Source organism: Thunnus thynnus, chromosome 24 (assembly GCF_963924715.1).
Source record: "Thunnus thynnus chromosome 24, fThuThy2.1, whole genome shotgun sequence".
NCBI lineage: Eukaryota > Metazoa > Chordata > Actinopteri > Scombriformes > Scombridae > Thunnus > Thunnus thynnus.
Window position 1 is genome coordinate 10243953 of NC_089540.1, and position 19126 is coordinate 10263078.

At 38.4% G+C, this 19126-nt stretch overlaps 1 protein-coding gene across 1 annotated transcript; it reads right to left on the minus strand.

Moving 5' to 3' along the window:
• Positions 1 to 7265: 7265 nt before the first annotated feature.
• LOC137177037 (OX-2 membrane glycoprotein-like) lies at positions 7266 to 18866 on the minus strand. The gene is made up of 6 exons (XM_067583117.1): positions 17967 to 18866; positions 17035 to 17376; positions 16237 to 16545; positions 16022 to 16115; positions 9056 to 9106; positions 7266 to 8726 (listed from the first exon to the last, which is right to left on the minus strand). Exons 1-6 carry the CDS (start codon positions 18022 to 18024, stop codon positions 8648 to 8650), a joined length of 933 nt encoding a protein of 310 aa, XP_067439218.1. The 5' UTR covers positions 18025 to 18866; the 3' UTR covers positions 7266 to 8647.
• Between the last annotated feature and the right edge of the window lie 260 nt (positions 18867 to 19126).

Here is a 19126-nt window from a genome sequence, read left to right on the forward strand (position 1 = left end):
AGTCTCTTGCCATCGCATGTTTGTTGCTTATTATGTTCTGTCATTATTAATACACAAAGCCACCGCCTGCCTATCAGGATAAAATGCAAAATTCTCAAATGACACTCAGTGTCTCCATACTGTTGTAGACTGCTGTGATACTTATATATGTACTCTTATACTTTATATGCACTCTTATACTTAGATATATGTACTCTGTATTTGGTTGGAGCCAATATCAATACTTTGTAAAGCAACATTACAGGCAGAGCAACCAAGAAGATCTTTATCCCTGAGTGGGGATTGAACCAACAACCACATGTTTAGGTACTTATTACCTGTCACTCACCCTATTGAGCTATACTTCTGGTTAATCACATAGGGGTTTATCTCATGCACATTTTGTTCTTGCACCCCTCATGTTACACTTAACATTTCATGAAAATAAGGAATTAGCACATGGAGGCAGTGCAGCTTGTGTGTGGTCACACTTGTCTTTGGCCTTGTGAGGGTTCATCTGGCTGAATTGGGGGATTGAACCAAGAACCTTTGTAACACCAGACCTTTTCTACAACCACTCAGCCAGTCAAGATTCCAAAGAAATGCCAAAGAAAGTATGATTAAGAAACTCTGTTCTTGTAAAACACAAGTTGAAATCCATTTTCATCCTCATGTTTTTGTGACCCTGGCAGAGTTAACAATATAATCCTTGGAACAGGGTCATTTTGACACTGTAAGACTGTCAGTGTGATGCTAAATCACTTAAAATTTGATAAAACACATTTATATCTCAAACACATCTTGTTTCTGCAGCCTTTATGTTACACTTAATGTTTCATAAACAATTGTTGTTATTGTAACTTGGGACAGTATCTCTTGTGCACGTTGACACCTGGGGGTGGTCTGGTGGTGTTTGGGAGGGACGGGTGGTGCACTTTCTTGTTGGGAGGCTTTATCTGGCTGGGTTGAAGACACCATTGCCTTGTGGACACCAGCCCTTTTCTCTAGCCACTAAGCCAGTTAATCCATCCACCCACCCATGGAAAATGTACATTAATGTAACTTTCACCACATGGCAGAATTAACAACATCACCCTTGGAACAGGGTGATTTTGACACTGTGATGCTAAATCAGTTAAATGTTTTAGTAGAGAGCACAAGCAGTTGCACCTGTAGAGTCCTTAAACATGCAGGAGACAGGGGTGTGGCCTCACTGAAACAAGCCACCTCACAGCCTGGCTGCCTGGTGTTATGGACAAACTGGTCCTGGTGGTTCAAACAGGTGTCTGCACTGAAGCGGTTTTACGTGGAGTGGGGTGTTACCCACCCTTGTGGTGACTTTCTGACTTTGTTGATGTTGTGGGTTCAACCAAGAGCCAATCATCAGTCCAGATCTTTAGCTCACTGTGTTTGATTGCAACACTGTAGTCTTAAAGTTGTGGGTTCAATCCCAACTTAAGCAATGGATTTTTAAAGTTAGCAGCTGTAATTAAGATGTCAAAATATCTTGAGATCTCACTTTTCTGGTGTAGTAGCTCAGTCTGTTTGGCAGTTGTTTTAAGTCTATAAAGTTGTGGGTTCAGTCCTCAATCAGTCACACTTCTGAAGGTTGAACAACTCCAATGAAAACTCTTCTACACCATCTAGTTGTGAAGCTCACTGTGTTAGACAGCTTCTTTGAAGTTTAAAGGTAATGGGTTCAATCCCAATACTTTCAGTGGGTTTTTTAAAGTCAGACACACTCATGAAGATTGAAGATCCAAATAGCTCTGGCTTCAACCTTAAAACCTTTGAGTAGCATGTGTCCTCAACCCAGCCAGATAAACCCTCCCAACAAGAAAGTGCACCACCCTCCCCTCCCCAACACCACCAGACAGCCCCCAGGTGTCATTGTGCACAAGAGATACTGTCCCAAATTACAATAACATTTTTTCATGAAACGTTATGAAACGCTGCAGGAACAAGAAGCGTTTTAGATATAAATATGTTTTATCACATTTTAAGTGATTTAGCATCACACTGACAGTCTTACAGTGTCAAAATGACCCTGTTCCAAGGAATATATTGTTAACTCTACCAGGGTCACGAAAATATGAGGATGACAATGGATTTCAACTGCTTTAAAAGAACAGAGTTTCTTAATCTCCTGTTTTCCTTTTATACACTTGTAGAGAATGCCCCCTAATCCAACATTAACACTGCTTTTAGTCTGTCATTAAATAAATAGATGAAAATGGAAATAAATATTTGTGGCCTCACTGAAACAAGCCACCTCAAGCTTGGCTGCCTGGTGTTACGGACAAACTGGTCCTGGTGGTTCAAACAGGTGTCTGCACTGAAACAGTTTTTTACGTGGAGTGGGGTGTTACCCACCCTTGTGGTGACTTTCTGACTTTGTTGATGTTGTGGGTTCAACCAAGAGCCAATCATCAGTCTAGATCTTTAGCTCACTGTGTTTGACTGCAACACTGTAGTTTTAAAGTTGTGGGTTCAATCCTGACTTGAGCAATGATTTAGACCCTTGAAACTCATTGTATTAAATTGCCACTCAAAGGTTTTTAAGTTCAAGCCAGAGCTACATGGAGATTCATAAAAGCCAATATCTTGAGTAATGATTGTCCTTGTCCAGTAGCTCAGTCTGTTTGGCAGCTGTTTAAACTTGTTGAAGTTGTGGATTGAAGAGTTGAAAACATTGTGTCAGTGTGAATCTGTAGCTCACTGTGTTGCACAGTGACAGACAAGTTTTGAATGTTAGCTTCTCAATTGAAGATTAAAAATCTTTGGTAAAAGTGGCTAATATTTATGGTTGTTGGTTCAAGTTTTGGCCAGTACCTTGATTAAAGACAAAAATGCTCTGGCAACATATTCTTTCAGTAGCTCAGTCTCTTGGGCAGCTGGTTGAAGTTCTTGAAGTTGTGGGTTCAATACTCAGTCTGTCATTAAGCTTTTTCAGATCAGCTAAACTGCTGAAGATTGAAAATCTCTGGTGAAGATTGGTGGACACCATCTGCCCCTGTGGCTCCCTGTGTTAGACAGCCTGTCAGAAGCTTTATGGTCATAGGTTCAATCCTGACACTGCCTTTCAATGTTTTATGTCAGACACACTGCTGAAGGCAGAAAAGCTCTGGTGAAAACCTTTTTTGACCATCTGACCTTGTGGTTCACTGTTCACTGGTTCACAACATTGAAACTTTGAGGTGTTGGGTTCAATCCTCACTCTGTCACAGATGTTTTCTTCTTAAACTCAGCCTTACTGCAGAGGACTGAAAACCTGACATGAAGCCAGTTTAACATGATCTGATCTTGTAGCTCACTGTGTTGAACAGCTACATTGAATTTTTAAGGTTGTGGGTTCGATCCCGACTCTGTCAGTGAATTTAGAAAGTGATGACTCAGAGGAGAAGTTTAAAAGCGCTTAGAGAAGATCTGTGAGTGTGAAGGGGACCTGGTGGAGTGACGGCTTCGTCAACACAGATCTCAGATACGTCTGCGGACGTGAGGTGGCTGGTTCGATCCCTCTCCTCCATCAGTAACTGGAGCAAAAAAACTGTGTCCCACATGGGTGGGTAAGGGGGGGGGCCTTGTCCTCCCCCGATGTTCTGCAGATATGGAAGCAGGGGGTTATGCAGCAAAAAGTCCTACTCAGCTAAAGTTTTACTGATGCATGAAGGTGCGAACAAGTTTTTAAAAATGTTGGAAGTCTCTTGCCATCGCATGTTTGTTGCTTATTATGTTCTGTCATTATTAATACACAAAGCCACCGCCTGCCTATCGGGATAAAATGCAAAATTCTCAAATGACACTCAGTGTCTCCATACTGTTGTAGACTGCTGTGATACTTATATATGTACTCTTATACTTTATATGCACTCTTATACTTAGATATATGTACTCTGTATTTGGTTGGAGCCAATATCAATACTTTGTAAAGCAACATTACAGGCAGAGCAACCAAGAAGATCTTTATCCCTGAGTGGGGATTGAACCAACAACCACATGTTTAGGTACTTATTACCTGTCACTCACCCTATTGAGCTATACTTCTGGTTAACCACATAGGGGTTTATCTCATGCACATTTTGTTCTTGCACCCCTCATGTTACACTTAACATTTCATGAAAATAAGGAATTAGTACCTGGAGGCAGTGCAGCTTGTGTGTGGTCACACTTGTCTTTGGCCTTGTGAGGGTTCATCTGGCTGAATTGGAGGATTGAACCAAGAACCTTTGTAACACCAGACCTTTTCTACAACCACTCAGCCAGTCAAGATTCCAAAGAAATGCCAAAGAGAGTATGATTAAGAAACTCTGTTCTTGTAAAACACAAGTTGAAATCCATTTTCATCCTCATATTTTCGTGACCCTGGCAGAGTTAGCAGGGGGAATGCATTGTGACATCCAAGAATGTTACTGTCAGATACTGTTCCCCCTGTGTCTAGTAGTAAAGGAAGCTCACACGCCTCTGAAATTGATAATCTTGACTTCTTTCCTCATAACAGCTAAGTCTTGTGATTTTCAGACTGATATCACTAAATTTGTCCATGATAGCAGGGGGAACGCATCCTGATGACCAAGAATGTTACTGTCAGATACTGTTCCCCCTTTGTTTAGTAACAAAGGAAGCTCACACACCTCTCAAATTCATAATCTTGAGTCATTTCCTCATAACAACTAAGTTTTGTGATTTTCAGACTGATATCCATTAATTTGTCCATCATAGCAGGGGGAACTCATCCTGACAACCATGAATGTTACTGTCAGATACTGTTCCTCCTGCGTTTAGTAACAAAGGAAGCTCACACACCCGTCAAATTCATATTGATGACTTGTTTCCTCACAGCATTTGAGTCCTGTGATTTGCAGACTGATATCCATTAATTTGTCCATGATAGCAGGGGGAACGCATCCTGATGACCAAGAATGTTACTGTCAGATACTGTTCCCCCTTTGTTTAGTAACAAAGGAAGCTCACACACCTCTCAAATTCATAATCTTGACTTCTTTTCTCAGACCAGCTAAGTCTTGTGATTTTCAGACAGATATCACTAAATGTGTCCATCATATCAGGGGGAACGCATCCTGACAACCATGAATGTTACTGTCAGATACTGTTCCCCCTGGGTTTAGTAGGAAAGGAAGCTCACACACCTCTCAAATTCATACTGCTGACTTAATTCCCCATAAGAGCTACGTCATGTGAATTTCAGACTTACATCCTTAAATTTGTCCATGATAGCAGCGGGAACGCATCCTGATGACCAAGAATGTTACTATCAGATACTGTTTCCCCTTTGTTTAGTAGCAAAGGAAGCTCACACACCTCTCAAATTCATAATCTTGACTTCTGTCCTCATAACAGCTAAGTCCTGTGATTTTCAGATTGATATCAATAAATTTGTCCATCATAGCAGGGGGAACTCATCCTGACAACCATGAATGTTACTGTCAGATACTGTTCCCCCTGTGTTTAGTAACAAAGGAAGCTCACACACCCGTCAAATTCATATTGATGACTTGTTTCCTCACAGCATTTGAGTCCTGTGATTTGCAGACTGATATCCATTAATTTGTCCATGATAGCAGGGGGAACGCATCCTGATGACCAAGAATGTTACTGTCAGATACTGTTCCCCCTTTGTTTAGTAACAAAGGAAGCTCACACACCTCTGAAATTGATAATCTTGAGTCATTTCCTCATAACAACTAAGTTTTGTGATTTTCAGACTGATATCACTAAATTTGTCCATCATAGCAGGGGGAACACATCCTGACGACCAAGAATGTTACTGTCAGATACTGTTCCCCCTGTGTTTAGTAGGAACGGAAGCTCACACACCTGTCAAGTTCATACTGCTGACATGTTTCCTCATAACAACTAAGTCCTCTGATTTTCTTCCTGACAGCACTTGAGTCCTGTAATTTGCAGACGGATATCCATTAATTTGTCCATCATAGCAGTGGGAACTCATCCTGACAATCAAGAATGTTACTATCAGATGCTGTTTCCCCTTTGTTTAGTAACAAAGGAAACTCACACACCTCTCAAATTCATAATCTTGACTTCTTTCTTCATAACAGCTAAGTCCCGTGATTTTCAGACTGATATCACTAAATTTGTCCATCATCGCAGGGGGAATGCATCCTGACGACCAAGAATGTTACTGTCAGATACTATTCCCCCTGTGTTTAGTAGCAAAGGAAGCTCACACACCTGTCAAAGTCATAATCTTGAGTCATTTCATCATAACAGCTAAGTCCTGTGATTTTCAGACAGATATCACTAATTTTGTTCAGTTCAGTGCTGCTGTCAAAAACAGTGAGCTAAAAGATTTACACAGCTGATTGATGGTTGAACCCACAACTTCAATTTTGGGTTAGAGTTAAAAATACATAGGAATTCTCCACACTGCTTTCAATATCAGCAGAAAAAATGACTAAAAGTACAGACTACTGTAACATATCTCTCTTACCCATGATGCAAAGAAACAATCTGCTTAAAAGAAGCCAGTCAGGAGAAACAACAACATCACATCAGGTAAAGGCACTTTATCAGTTCAAAGTTCAAGTTCTCAGGCAAACAGGTGAGAACAGGTGAGCAGACCAGTGGAGAAGTCTGAGGCCACCTGGTGGTCAGGTGATGAATGGCAGAGAATGAAAGGTTCAATGTCGATGCAAGAGGTCTGGAGAAGTAAGAAGGAGGCTGGAGGCTGAGACAGAGGCAGAAAGGACTAAATGAGCAGGACTGAGACAGTAGTTGTGACACACAAACACATCTAACACCAAGTTAAGAGGAAGAGACAAAGACACTGCTTGATGAAAAATGTAACTGTAATTAGACACCTGACACTATGAGAAAGTATTTATGTTCAGAAATATTTCATGTACAAACAAAAAAAAAAAAACGCTCTTATTAGTTTTACATAAAAATCTTTATAGGAATAATACACATTCATTATTTACATTCAGTGTAATTTCATCTTTACCATAATTCATAATGTACAAAATAATAATCTAAAAAGAAAAGAAACAATAAAAACAGTGCAAGCGACAATACTAAAAGTTATAAAAATTTTACTTAAAAAGAATGATGAGGCAACAATAAAGTGGTGTAAAACAATATATTAGAATGATATTATAGATGTTACAAAATATTTGGTAGAGTTTAAAGTCCCAACAAACAGCAAGAAAGAACAGAAACTGGTTGTCAGTTAAGTGTTTCTGGCCTTCTATTGAGTGCAATGTTAACAGTGTTTAATGTACCAATCCAACTGACCAAGGCTTATGGTGTTATGATTTTGCTCGAATATCACTCCCCAGAAAAATGTATAATGAAGAAGAAATAGACTTTAGAACCACTCTGTGCACCCAAACGTTGCATCTATAAAAGGAAATGTTTTGTAATTGACTCTAAGCTCCACAGTTTTCATTGGCCGGTTCAAATTTTGATCTCTAACACACACACACACACTTAAACATGTCTTGCATCAAATGTGCACTATTCTGTTAATTAACTTGAGTTTGAGATCATAAGTTTAGAGACTTAGCAAATAAATAAAAATGATACAGCTTGTATGTTGTGCCCACCTTATTAAATAATACACTGTGTTATAATTCCACAGTTAAATGGTATAAGATGCAGTATGTTAAATGACAGGTTCACAATCTTTCAACTCTGTCTTAAAACAACAGTCAGCAGCCCAAATGAACATTGAAACAGGTTTTGCTCGCTGTGATCATTCTTCCTGTTCTGTTTTGTGGACCAGAGCAGGTGAAACCAAATACAACAGACTGCAGGCAGAACAAAACTGAACTGAACAAAGGATCCAAACACACTAAACTGAAAACTTAAAATACTAACAGAACTAACGAGGAGATGAGGTGCAGGTGGGGCAGAGAAACTCAAGTGAGGGGAGTGGGGAGATGAACAGGAGAAGAGGAAAGAAGCTGATTGGCTGGAGAAAACACAGGGAGCAGGGCAGAGCCAACGAGACTGATGCAGGGCAGGTGTGGAGGGAAGTAACATCATGTATTCTTCTGTTTATATGTGTGCTGATTGTATATGTAGCCTGTAGATTGTCTCTATAAAACACATCTTACTAGAAGACTAAAGGAGCCTGTAACAGCTGTACACACAGTCTTCATCATTCTTGTTAATGTTGGGGGATTGTATCACTAGAATCAGAGGTTCCTGCTCAGAAAACACACTGATGTCTTTATCTACATAAACCCACACAGATGTTCATGATGTTGATGATCGACATCTATCAAAGACCTGTTTGTCGGTATTTCACTCAAGAGTAGGAAAAAAGTGTTGCACACTCTGGCTCCGTATGCATTTCCCTTTTATATGGATGACATTTCAGCCCTCAGGCCCTCTTCAAGATCAACTATCATTGTAGGACACATGCACTGGTAAGTTATATAGGCCACGCCCTAGTAGCACAGCTGATGGTGATTAGATAATCATGTGCCACCATTAGGGTGAGAAAAACAATCAAAAGGCCTTCAGCAGATTATTTTTCAATGTCTGAACATTTTAACAACATATGCTTTGATGCAGCTTTGTTCAAGTCTGACTGACTTTGTATTGAAACTACAGTCTTGTAGGTTATTGTTTGTCACTAAACAGACTTCTAACTGTGTGTTGATGAAGATGATGGTTCTGGTTTCTACCCTTGTGGATTTTCCTCCTGAGATGTCTGTCGCCAGATCTGCTCATTCTCCTCCTTCATTAAAGCTGTTTCACACCTTCACATAAAAACAAGACATGAGCAAATTTCCACTCACATTATTACAATACATTCATACATATTTCTATCACTGAATGACTCTGACAGTTAACAGTTATGTGGATAAACAGGCTGACTATGAGTACACAATGGACCATGAAGAGTAAAGTGCATCAGAATCAGCTTCATGTATAAATAACACATTAGTTAGAGAGATATAGACACAGAAAGGAACTTAAAAATTAACCCTAACCCTAACCATAACAGACAGAGAAGACAGATTAAATAATTTTCTGAAGAAGCAATTAATAATAAATATAAACAAGTGAATAATTGAAATTGTCTTACTCATCAGGGTCTTTGATTGGTTCTTGTGTCATCTCCATCACCTCAGCGTCCCTGTGTGACAGAATGAAGGATTTAAGAACATTTATATATTATTTATTTATAGGTGTTGTCTGTATAGATTCTTTAAGCTCTGTGTTTCCTCTTAATGTCAATAAATTATTACCATATTAACTGTGAGACACTGGTATCACAACAAGACAGATATTGAGCTGAAAGTTGAAATGACCTGTTCTTATGTTTACGTCTGAGCAGGACAGTGACGACTACAGCAACACAAACACTACCATGATCAATGCACCGATCAAAGTGAAATCTATGAGAAAAAGAGGAAAAAATGTGATATGAAACACTAAACATTCATAAAGCAACTACAGTTTAAATGTGAATTTTGACTTGAGACAACTTTAAAGTTAACTTACTCTTATTGGATCCAGATTCATCATTAAAACCTGAAGAAAGAAAAACAAATATCAGAATCATAAAGTGATAATCTATCTATAAATCTGTGGTTTTGGAAGTGTTTCTCACCATCAGCAGATGATCGTTTCACCGCAGGAATCATCTTAAACACCTGAATTTCAGGGACTGAGAGCAGTCGTGCTGCACATCCAACCTGTGCACCGTTTCCATGGAAACCAGACAACACAGCTGTAGTGGTGACGGTGACTGTACCGTTGGTGTTGGTGACACTGACTGTGCTGTTGTGAGAGAAGTAGAGGTCTTGTTGTGGGACATTCAGAGTTACTGTGGGAGCAGGACGACCTGTGGCCGAGCAGGACACGACTGTCTCTTCAGGAGACTTTGATTCTGTGATTTGTAGAATGGGTTCATGCAGCTCTGCAAAGACAACACATTAAAAAAATATCACATGGAGAAAGTTGTTAAAAATATCAACTAGTTTGCTGATTTCCTCTGTTATAACATTATAAATCAAATATATTTGAGCTTTAGACTGAATAAAACAAGTATTTTAAGAAATCTTTGGGTTCTTGGACATTATGATGAGCAGTTGTCTCTGATTCCTACATTTCATTACATAAACTGAGGAATTCGATATAATCATATTATAATTTAAATATCATGACCATCATGTCTTCTTACATTTGGGAATAAAATGAACTTTTATGACACTTGGATGCAAAGTGTGTGAAATTAAGAGTATGTACAACATGCTTTTAGTGGTTTGAAGCATTTGCATTTCATGGCACAATGACGGCAAGCAGACAATTGAACAGCCATCATTTCTAACTGCCATCAATGTGTTAAAACTGTAATTCACCACAAATATTTCTTCAAAAGTGAAGAAAGGAGCTCACCATAGAGTTGGAGGCAGGTTCTGCCTGTCAGAGAACTATAAGTAAACGTGATAAACAAACAGAGATAGCAGCCTTCATCCTGCTCCATCACCTTCCTGATAACTATGGAGCAGTTCTGCAGTCCAGCATCTTTAAACTCCACTTTCCCCTGAAAATCAGCATTCACTGTTTGCCCATCGTATCTGTTGTTGACAGCAAGATCCCTCTTCTTCCCCTCAGGTGAAAGTTTCTGCCATGTGACCTGAAGAACATCTCTAGACTGCATGAGCTGACAGCTGAGATGGACATCTTCTCCTACTGCTGCCATCACAGTCTGCTGTGTTTGTATCACAGCTGTTAGACCTGCATGGAGGAAAAGAAATATGGTGTTTAAACTGTGTGTGAACTTTAGGTTGATGTGAACATTTCAACACAATTTCTGTTATAAATTGATACTTAACTGCTCAAAATAATTTATAATGTAATGGTGAAACTGCAACTCAGTGATAAAATATGATTTATTTCAGCAAATATAGTTTTGCTTTTAGGCTGCAGGTAAAGTACTAAACTTTATTATAGAGACTGAACAGTGATGTTAAAAGTGAAAAAGAGTTTGAGTCACATTAAGCTTCATGTTGACTCATAAATATGGTTGGCTGTGATGAACACGGATGTTGAAAAGAGGAAGAACAAGTAGCTGTTTTCGAGACAGACTAATATATCGTAATTAAATTTCTAATAAATTACACATGTTGCTTTTTTGTCTTAGTTTGCTGTAAATAAAAATTATCACCAGCAAGAAACATTCACCTGTCACACTTAAATTGTGGAAAACAAGAATAAATCAGCAGGATTCAATATTTCTTCTCAAACATTCACTTTGGGTTAGAGTGAAAAATACACAGGAATCCTCCTTCAATGTCAGCAGAAAAATGACTTCTGTAAAAGTACAGACTACTGTAACATCTCTCTCTTACCTTTTGGAAAGACTCCCAAAACAAAAAAGATCGTCATGACTGCAGCTTGTGTCACCATTGCTGCAAGTTTCAACTCAACTATACTGATCTCTGATGGTATCAATGTTATAATATAAAGTTCTCACTAGAATAAATATGTCTACATATTAAACAGTAACATACACTGATTCGTTTTTAAAATGTAATATAAAACAGCGTATTACGTCTCTGAGTCCCACGATGTAAAGAAACGATCCAGTCAGGCGGAAGAGTGGTGACATCCGTCTTCTTTCGTCTTTGTGAAATGGCAGTATGCTCGCACCGCCCCATTTTCCCCATAGACTACCATTGTAAAAGAGACGTCTATAAAACTGTAGACAGGACACCTTGAACTGCAAAGTCAATTATGACTCCTTCTATTATGAACTTGTAAAGTGAGCTGACCACTGAGCAACTTTCATAGGAATGAATGTGCCATTTGTTAGTTCGGTATCCAGATCTTATGATACGTCCATGTTCAGCACACTCGGAGTCACTGATGTGTGTAAGAGGCAAAGAAGATGGAGCAGCTGTCAGTTCAGTTTCAGTTACCAGGCGGTGAACCTTGTAAAGCTCACAGGAGTTTTATGTTTTAACCACTTTTTGGTTGATTCGTTGAGCTATAAGTGAAATATATTGTTCAACATAAATAATCAGCTTAGAAATGTTTAGCTTCATGCTTGTAAATTTTGATTTATAACTATAAAATTTGGTCAAAATAACAAAATAATCAATCTGGTCGCCTGGAGAGTGAGAATTCTTGTCATGGTTCATATGTTTAGCAATGAATCATGACAGTTTACTTCACACTTTCTGGGTGGAAACACACAACATGTGTAAAAAGTCTCTGTGTCCTTCGTAACTGTATCATTCCACTCACATGAGAGAAGACGGATTTTCTGCTTATTGCATTTACAGCTTCCTGCCTCTCGCACCTGCTGAGTTTGGTGGAGTTGGTTTGTGAGCTGCTGAGGGTAGAGCTGTGGTTTATGCAGCAGGGTGGTGCAAATGAACTTGGGGGGGGGGGGGGGGGGTACTCCCACGCTGGTCTCTCAGGAACTGAAAGGAAACAACAGAAAAATATGCTTTTGTTTTGTTTTAAATGTATGAGAATGAAAGAATAAAGCAAAGAAACTACATTCACATGACTTTGTTCTTTTATTTATTTAATATAACAGTGCAACATCTTCAGGTGCTGTGTGGTTTAGGCACAAAGTCCAGGCTATTGCACTACAAGAAAAACAAAACAGACAAAACGAGGCAAAATGAAAACTCAAACACTCACTGAAGATATTTACAGACACACAACAAACTTAATTTGTCTAAAGACTCATTTATTGTTCTCAAACATATAGTCCTCAATGATAAGACCTTAAAGATCCTGGATCTTTATGCATGTTCATTGTTAAAACAAGTGTGACTAAATACAACAAAACAAGAGTGTGAGCAAAAGTCATCCTGGCATATTTAATGCAAAATGTTTTTTCATCTGCTCGTTAAGTTTCATAAAACAATGAATCATTAAACACAAACTCAGGATCTGTTGTCAGCTTGCAGCCAAGAAGGCAGACATGACAAGAGCTGCTAACTTCTAATAGCAAAGTCTGAATCATATCATGGAAGATTTAAAATGCATAGATGAAAACAAAAAGGAATAAAGTGAAGTACAATACACACTGGTATGTATATTTTCTTTTCATGTTTGCATTTATTGTGTTATAATGAAATGAAAACATCAGTACCTGCTGTTTTGGACAGAGAGGATTGGTTTGAACAGACGGTCCTGAAGTTTTAATTGAACTACAGTTTTTCATGGGACTGTGTGAACTGTATTCAGTGAGTCAGTATCCAACACAGCTGATGGCAGCCATGACAGAAAACCTTTCACAGCCTTTCCTATGACAGTTGTTTGAGTTTAGTATTGGCAGCTCTATGCTGCCCTCTGCTGGACAACATCTGATTAAACTAGTGTAGTAAAACTATTAGAAAAAAGGAAAGACAGGACACAAATATTTATTTCCAGTTTCATCTGTTTATTTAATGACAGACTAACAGCAGTGTTAATGTTGGATTAGGGGGCATTCTCTACAAGTGTATAGAAGGAAAACAGGAGCATCAGGACAATAAAACTTCACTTTCAAACAACATGATCAGTCAATTAGTGCAAATGTGTTCATAAAAGCTCAGCAGCGCCCTCTGCAGTTTCTCTGCAGCACCTGACATTCACAGGCGGTCTTCCATCCAAGTACTAACCAGGCCCGACCCTGCTTAGCTTCCAAAATCAGTGATCAAATTCATACTGCTGACATGTTTCCCAATAACAGTTAATTCTTGTGATTTTCAGACTGATATCCCTTAATTTGTCAATCATAGCAGGGGGAAAGCATCCTGACTGAGAATGTTACTGTCAGATACTGTTCCCCCTGCTGTTTAGTAGCAAAAGGAGCTCACACACCTGTCAAATTCATGCTCTTGACTTGTTCCCTCATAACAGCTAAGTCCTAATAATAATAGTAATAAATACAGCCGCTAAATTTTAAAAAACGCTGGATCATGTCAGGTTTTAACCCACAACTTTTAAAATTCAGTGCTGCTGTCAAACACAGTGAGCTAAAAATTCACACAGCTGATTGGCTCAGGGTTGATCCACAACTTCAGACTTGGGTTATAATTAAAAATACACATGAATCGTCTACGGTGCTTTCAATATCAGCAGAAAAAAGGTCTTTTGTTTAAGTACAGCCTACTGTAACATCTCTCTCTTACCCATGGTGCAAAGACACAATCTGCTTAACAGAAGCCAGTCAGGAGGAACAACAACGTCACATCAGGTAAAGGCACTTTAACAGTTCAAAGTTCAAGTTATCAGGCAAGCAGGTGAGAACAGGTGAGCAGACCAGTGGAGAAGTCTGAGGCCACCTGGTGGTCAGGTGATGAATGGCAGAGAATGGAAAGTTCAATGTCGATGCAAGAGGTCTGGAGAAGTAAGAAGGAGGCTGGAGGCTGAGACAGAGACAGAAAGGACTAAATGAGCAGGACTGAGACAGTAGTTGTGACACACAAACACATGTAACACCAAGTTAAGAGGAAGAGACAAAGACACTGCTTGATGAAAAATGTAACTGTAATTAGGCACCTGACATTATGAGAAAGTATTCATGTTAAGAAATATTTACACCAAAAGACAAATACAAAGTACATACAAGAAATGCAGCTCAAAGTGCTTTACTACAAAAACTACATGACAAGGGCATAAAAGAACATAAAAGCATGAAAAAACATTGATGTAACATAAGATGGAAAATAAAATTAAAAGTAAAACCAACTTGATAAAGTGAAACTAAAATACATAGAATGTATAATAATGAAGGAATAAAATATGATAAGAACAAGTTAAGAATGCATAAAATAAATTAAAATATAACATTTTAAAAGTGCAGCAGAGAGCAAGTACAAAGCTATTTAAATGCTTGGATAAAGAGAGAGAGGTAAAGCTTTATTTTGAAAGTATCTAGCTTCCCTGATGTCTATGGGCAGTGTATTCCATAGTTTGGGGGCATAATTGACAAAGGCTGCGTCACTGATCTTCTTTTGGCTGTTGCTGGGAACCTCCAATAAACCAGCAGCAGATGATCACAGTGTTCTTGAGGGCACATAGCTAACGAGGGATTTTGTGATATAGTTTGGTCCTTGTCTGTTTAGGGCTTTGTATATAAGGAGGAGGACTTTAAAGTAGTTCCTCTCTGAGTCAAAGGTAACATTCAGTGATTTGTTTCATCTTAAAAAGTTTAAAATGTTGTAAAAAAAAATATATGGTAAAAAAATAGTACAAAACATCAAAACCTCTGTGTATATGAATCTTTTCAATCTGGAGATATAAGATGAGAGATTCATCTTGTTCAGGACACATTTTGATTCTTTTACAATGTCTGAACATTTTACCAACACATGCTTTGATGCAGCTTTGTTCAAGTCTGACTGACTTTGTATTGAAACTACAGTCTTGTAGGTTATTTGTCACTAAACAGACTTTTAACTGGAAGATGATGGTTCTGGTTTCTCCCCTTTTGGATTTTCCTCCTGAGATGTCCGTTGTCTGATCTGCTCGTTCTCCTGCTTCAATAAAGGTGTTTTGTCCCTTCAGATAAAAACAAGACATGAGTCAGTTTCCAGTCACATTATTACAATACATCATACATATTTCTATCACTGAATGACTCTGACAGTTAACAGTTATGTGGATAAACAGGCTGACTATGAGTACACAATGGACCATGAAGAGTAAAGTGCATCAGAATCAGCTTCGTGTATAAATAACACATTAGTTAGAGAGATATAGAGACAGAAAGGAACTTAAATACCAAAATAGAGAGAAGACAGATTAAATCATTTTCTGAAGAAGCAATTAATAATTAATATGTACAAGTGAATAATTATGAAATTGTCTTACTCATCAGGGTCTTGGATTGATTTTTGTGGTGTCTTGATCTCCTCAGCGTTCCTGTGTGACAGAATGAAGGATTTAAGAACATTTATATATTATCTATTTATAGGTGTTGTCTGTATAGATTCTTTAAGCTCTGTGTTTCCTCTTAATGTCAATAAATTATTACCATATTAACTGTGAGACACTGGTATCACAACAAGACAGATATTGAGTTGAAAGTTGAAATTACCTGTTCTTATGTTTATGTCTGAGCAGGACAGTGACGACTACAGCAACACAAACAGCGATCACTACTGTGATCAATACAACGATCAAAGTGAAATCTATGAGAAAAAGAGGAAAACATGTGATATGAAACACTAAACATTCATAAGGCAACTACAGTTGCTTTATCATAAAGTGATAAATGTTTTATAAATCTATGGATTTGGAAGTGTTTCTCACCATCAGCAGACGATTGTTTCACTGCAGGAATCATCTTAAACACCTGAATTTCAGGGACTGAGAGCAGTCGTGCTGCACATCCAACTTGTGCCCCGTTTCCATGGAAACCAGACAGCACAGCTGTAGTGGTGACGGTGACTGTACCGTTGGTGTTGGTGACACTGACTGTGCTGTTGTGAGAGAAGTAGAGGTCTTGTTGTGGGACATTCAGAGTTACTGTGGGAGCAGGACGACCTGTGGCCGAGCAGGACACAACTGTCTCTTCAGTAGAGTTTGATTCTCTGATTTGTAGAATGGGTTCATGCAGCTCTGCAAAGACAAAACATTAAAAAAAAATATCACATGGAGCAAGTTGTTACAAAAAATCAACTAGTTTTCTGATTTCCTCTGTTTTCTAACATTATAAATCAAATATATTTGGGCTTTAGACTGAATAAAACAAGTATTTTAAGAAATCTTGGGTTCTTGGACATTTTGATGAGCAGCTGTCTCTGTTTCCTAGATTTCATTTCACAAACTGAGGAATTTGATATAATTATATTATAATTTAAATATCATGACCATCATGTCTTCTTACATTTGGGAATAAAATTAACTTTTATGACAGTTGGAGGCAAAGTGTGTGAAATGCAGAGTATGTACAACATGCTTTTAGTGGTTTGAAGCATTTGTATTTCATGGCACAATGACGCAAGCAGACAATTTAACAGCCATCATTTCTAACTGCCATCAATGTGAAACAAGTTAAAACTGTAATTCACCACAAATATGTCATCAAAAGTGAAGAAAGGAGCTCACCATAGAGTTGGAGGCAGGTTCTGCCTGTCAAAGAACCATCAGGATAAATGTTAAACAAACAGAGATAGCAGCCTTCATCCTGCTCCATCACCTTCCTGATAACTATGGAGCAGTTCTGCAGTCCAGCATCTTTAAACTCCACTTTCCCCTGAAAACCAGGATTCACTCCTTGCCCAAAGTATTTGTTGTAGGTGGCAAGATTCTTCTTCTTCCCCTCAGGTGAAAGTTTCTGCCATGTGACCTGAAGAACATCTCTAGACTGCATGAGCTGACAGCTGAGATGGACATCTTCTCCTACTGCTGCCATCACAGTCTGCTGTGTTTGTATCACAGCTGTTAGACCTGCATGGAAGAAAAGAAATATGGGGTTTAAGCTGTGTGTGAACTTTAGGTTGATGTGAACATTTCAACACAATTTCTGTTATAAATTGATACTTAACTGCTCAAAATGATTTATAATGTAACGGTGAAACTGCAACTCAGTGATAAAATATGATTTATTTCAGCAAATATAGTTTCGCTCTTCAAAGTAGGACAGGCTGCAGGTAAAGTACTAAACTTTATTATAGAGACTGAACAGTGATGTTAAAAGTGAAACAGAGTGTGGTTGGCTGTGATGAACACGGATGTTGAAAAGAGGAAGAACAAGTAGCTGTTTTCGAGACAGACTAATATATCGTAATTAAATTTTTAATAAATTACACATGTTGCTTTTTTGTCTTAGTTTGCTGTAAATAAAAATGATCACCAGCAAGAAACATTCACCTGTCACACTTTAATTGTGGAAAACAAGAATAAATCAGCAGGATTCAATATTTCTTCTCAAACATTCACTTTGGGTTAGAGTTAAAAATACACAGGAATCCTCCTTCAATGTCAGCAGAAAAACGACTTCTTTAAAAGTACAGACTACTGTAACATCTCTCTCTTACCTTTTGGAAAGACTCCCAAAACAAAAAAGATCGTCATGACTGCAGCTTGTGTCATCATCGCTGCAAGTTTCAACTCAACTATACTGATCTCTGATGGTATCAATGTTATAATATAAAGTTCTCACTAGAATAAATATGTCTACATATGAAACAGTAACATACACTGATTCGTTTCTAAAATATAATATAAAACAGCGTATTACGTCTCTGAGTCCCACGATGTAAAGAAACGATTCAGTCAGGCGGAAGAGCGGTGACATCCGTTTTTTTTTTTTTGGTTTTTGTATTTGTGTAAGATGCTCGCACCGCCCCATTTTCCCCATAGACTACCATTGTAAAAGAGACGTCTGTAAAACTGTAGACAGGACACCTTGAACTGCAAAGTCAATTATGACTCTTTCTATTATGAACTTGTAAAGTGAGCTGACCACTGAGCAACTTTCATAGGAATGAATGTGCCATTTGTTAGTCCGGCATCCAGCTCTTATGATAGGTCCATGTTCAGCAGACTCGGAGTCACTGATGTGTGTAAGAGGCAGAGAAAGTGGAGCAGCTGTCAGTTCAGTTTCAGTTACCAGTGAACCTTGTAAAGCTCACAGGAGTTTTATGTTTTAACCACTTTTTTTTTGATACGTTGAGCTATAAGTGAAATATATTGTTCGACATAAATAATCAGCTTAGAAATATTTAGCTTCATGTTTGTAAATTTTGATTTATAACTATAAAATTTGGTCAAAATAACAAAATAATCAATCTGGTCGCCTGGAGAGTGAGAATTCTTGTCAGGGTTCATATGTTTAGCAATAAATCGTGACAGTTTACTTCACACTTTCTGGGTGGAAACACACAACATGTGTAAAAAGTGTCTGTGTCCTTCGTAGACTGTATCATTCCACTCACATGAGAGAAGATTTTCTGCTTATTGCATTTACGGCTTCCTGCGTCTCGCATCTGCTGAGTTTGTTGGAGTTGGTTTGTGCGCTGCTGAGAGTCAAGCTGTGGTGCAGGCAGCCGGGTGGTGGGGGCGGAAGTTGAAGAGGGTCTGTGTTTCCTGAATCAGCTGCTGGTCCTGTGGTACTCCCACGCTGGTCTCTCAGGTACTGAAATGAAACAACAGAAAAATATGCTTTTCTTTTGTTTTAAATGTATGAGAATGAAAG

Excerpts from the sequence above, each read along its gene's own strand:
- LOC137177037 (XM_067583117.1), bottom strand. The coding sequence starts at position 18,024 with ATGATGACACAAGCTGCAGTCATGACGATCTTTTTTGTTTTGGGAGTC. Across the intron at positions 17,377-17,966 it reads TTTGGGAGTCTTTCCAAAAG|GTCTAACAGCTGTGATACAA; the intron begins GTAAGAGAGAGA and ends TCTTCCATGCAG. Across the intron at positions 16,116-16,236 it reads GAAACAATCGTCTGCTGATG|ATTTCACTTTGATCGTTGTA; the intron begins GTGAGAAACACT and ends TTTTTCTCATAG.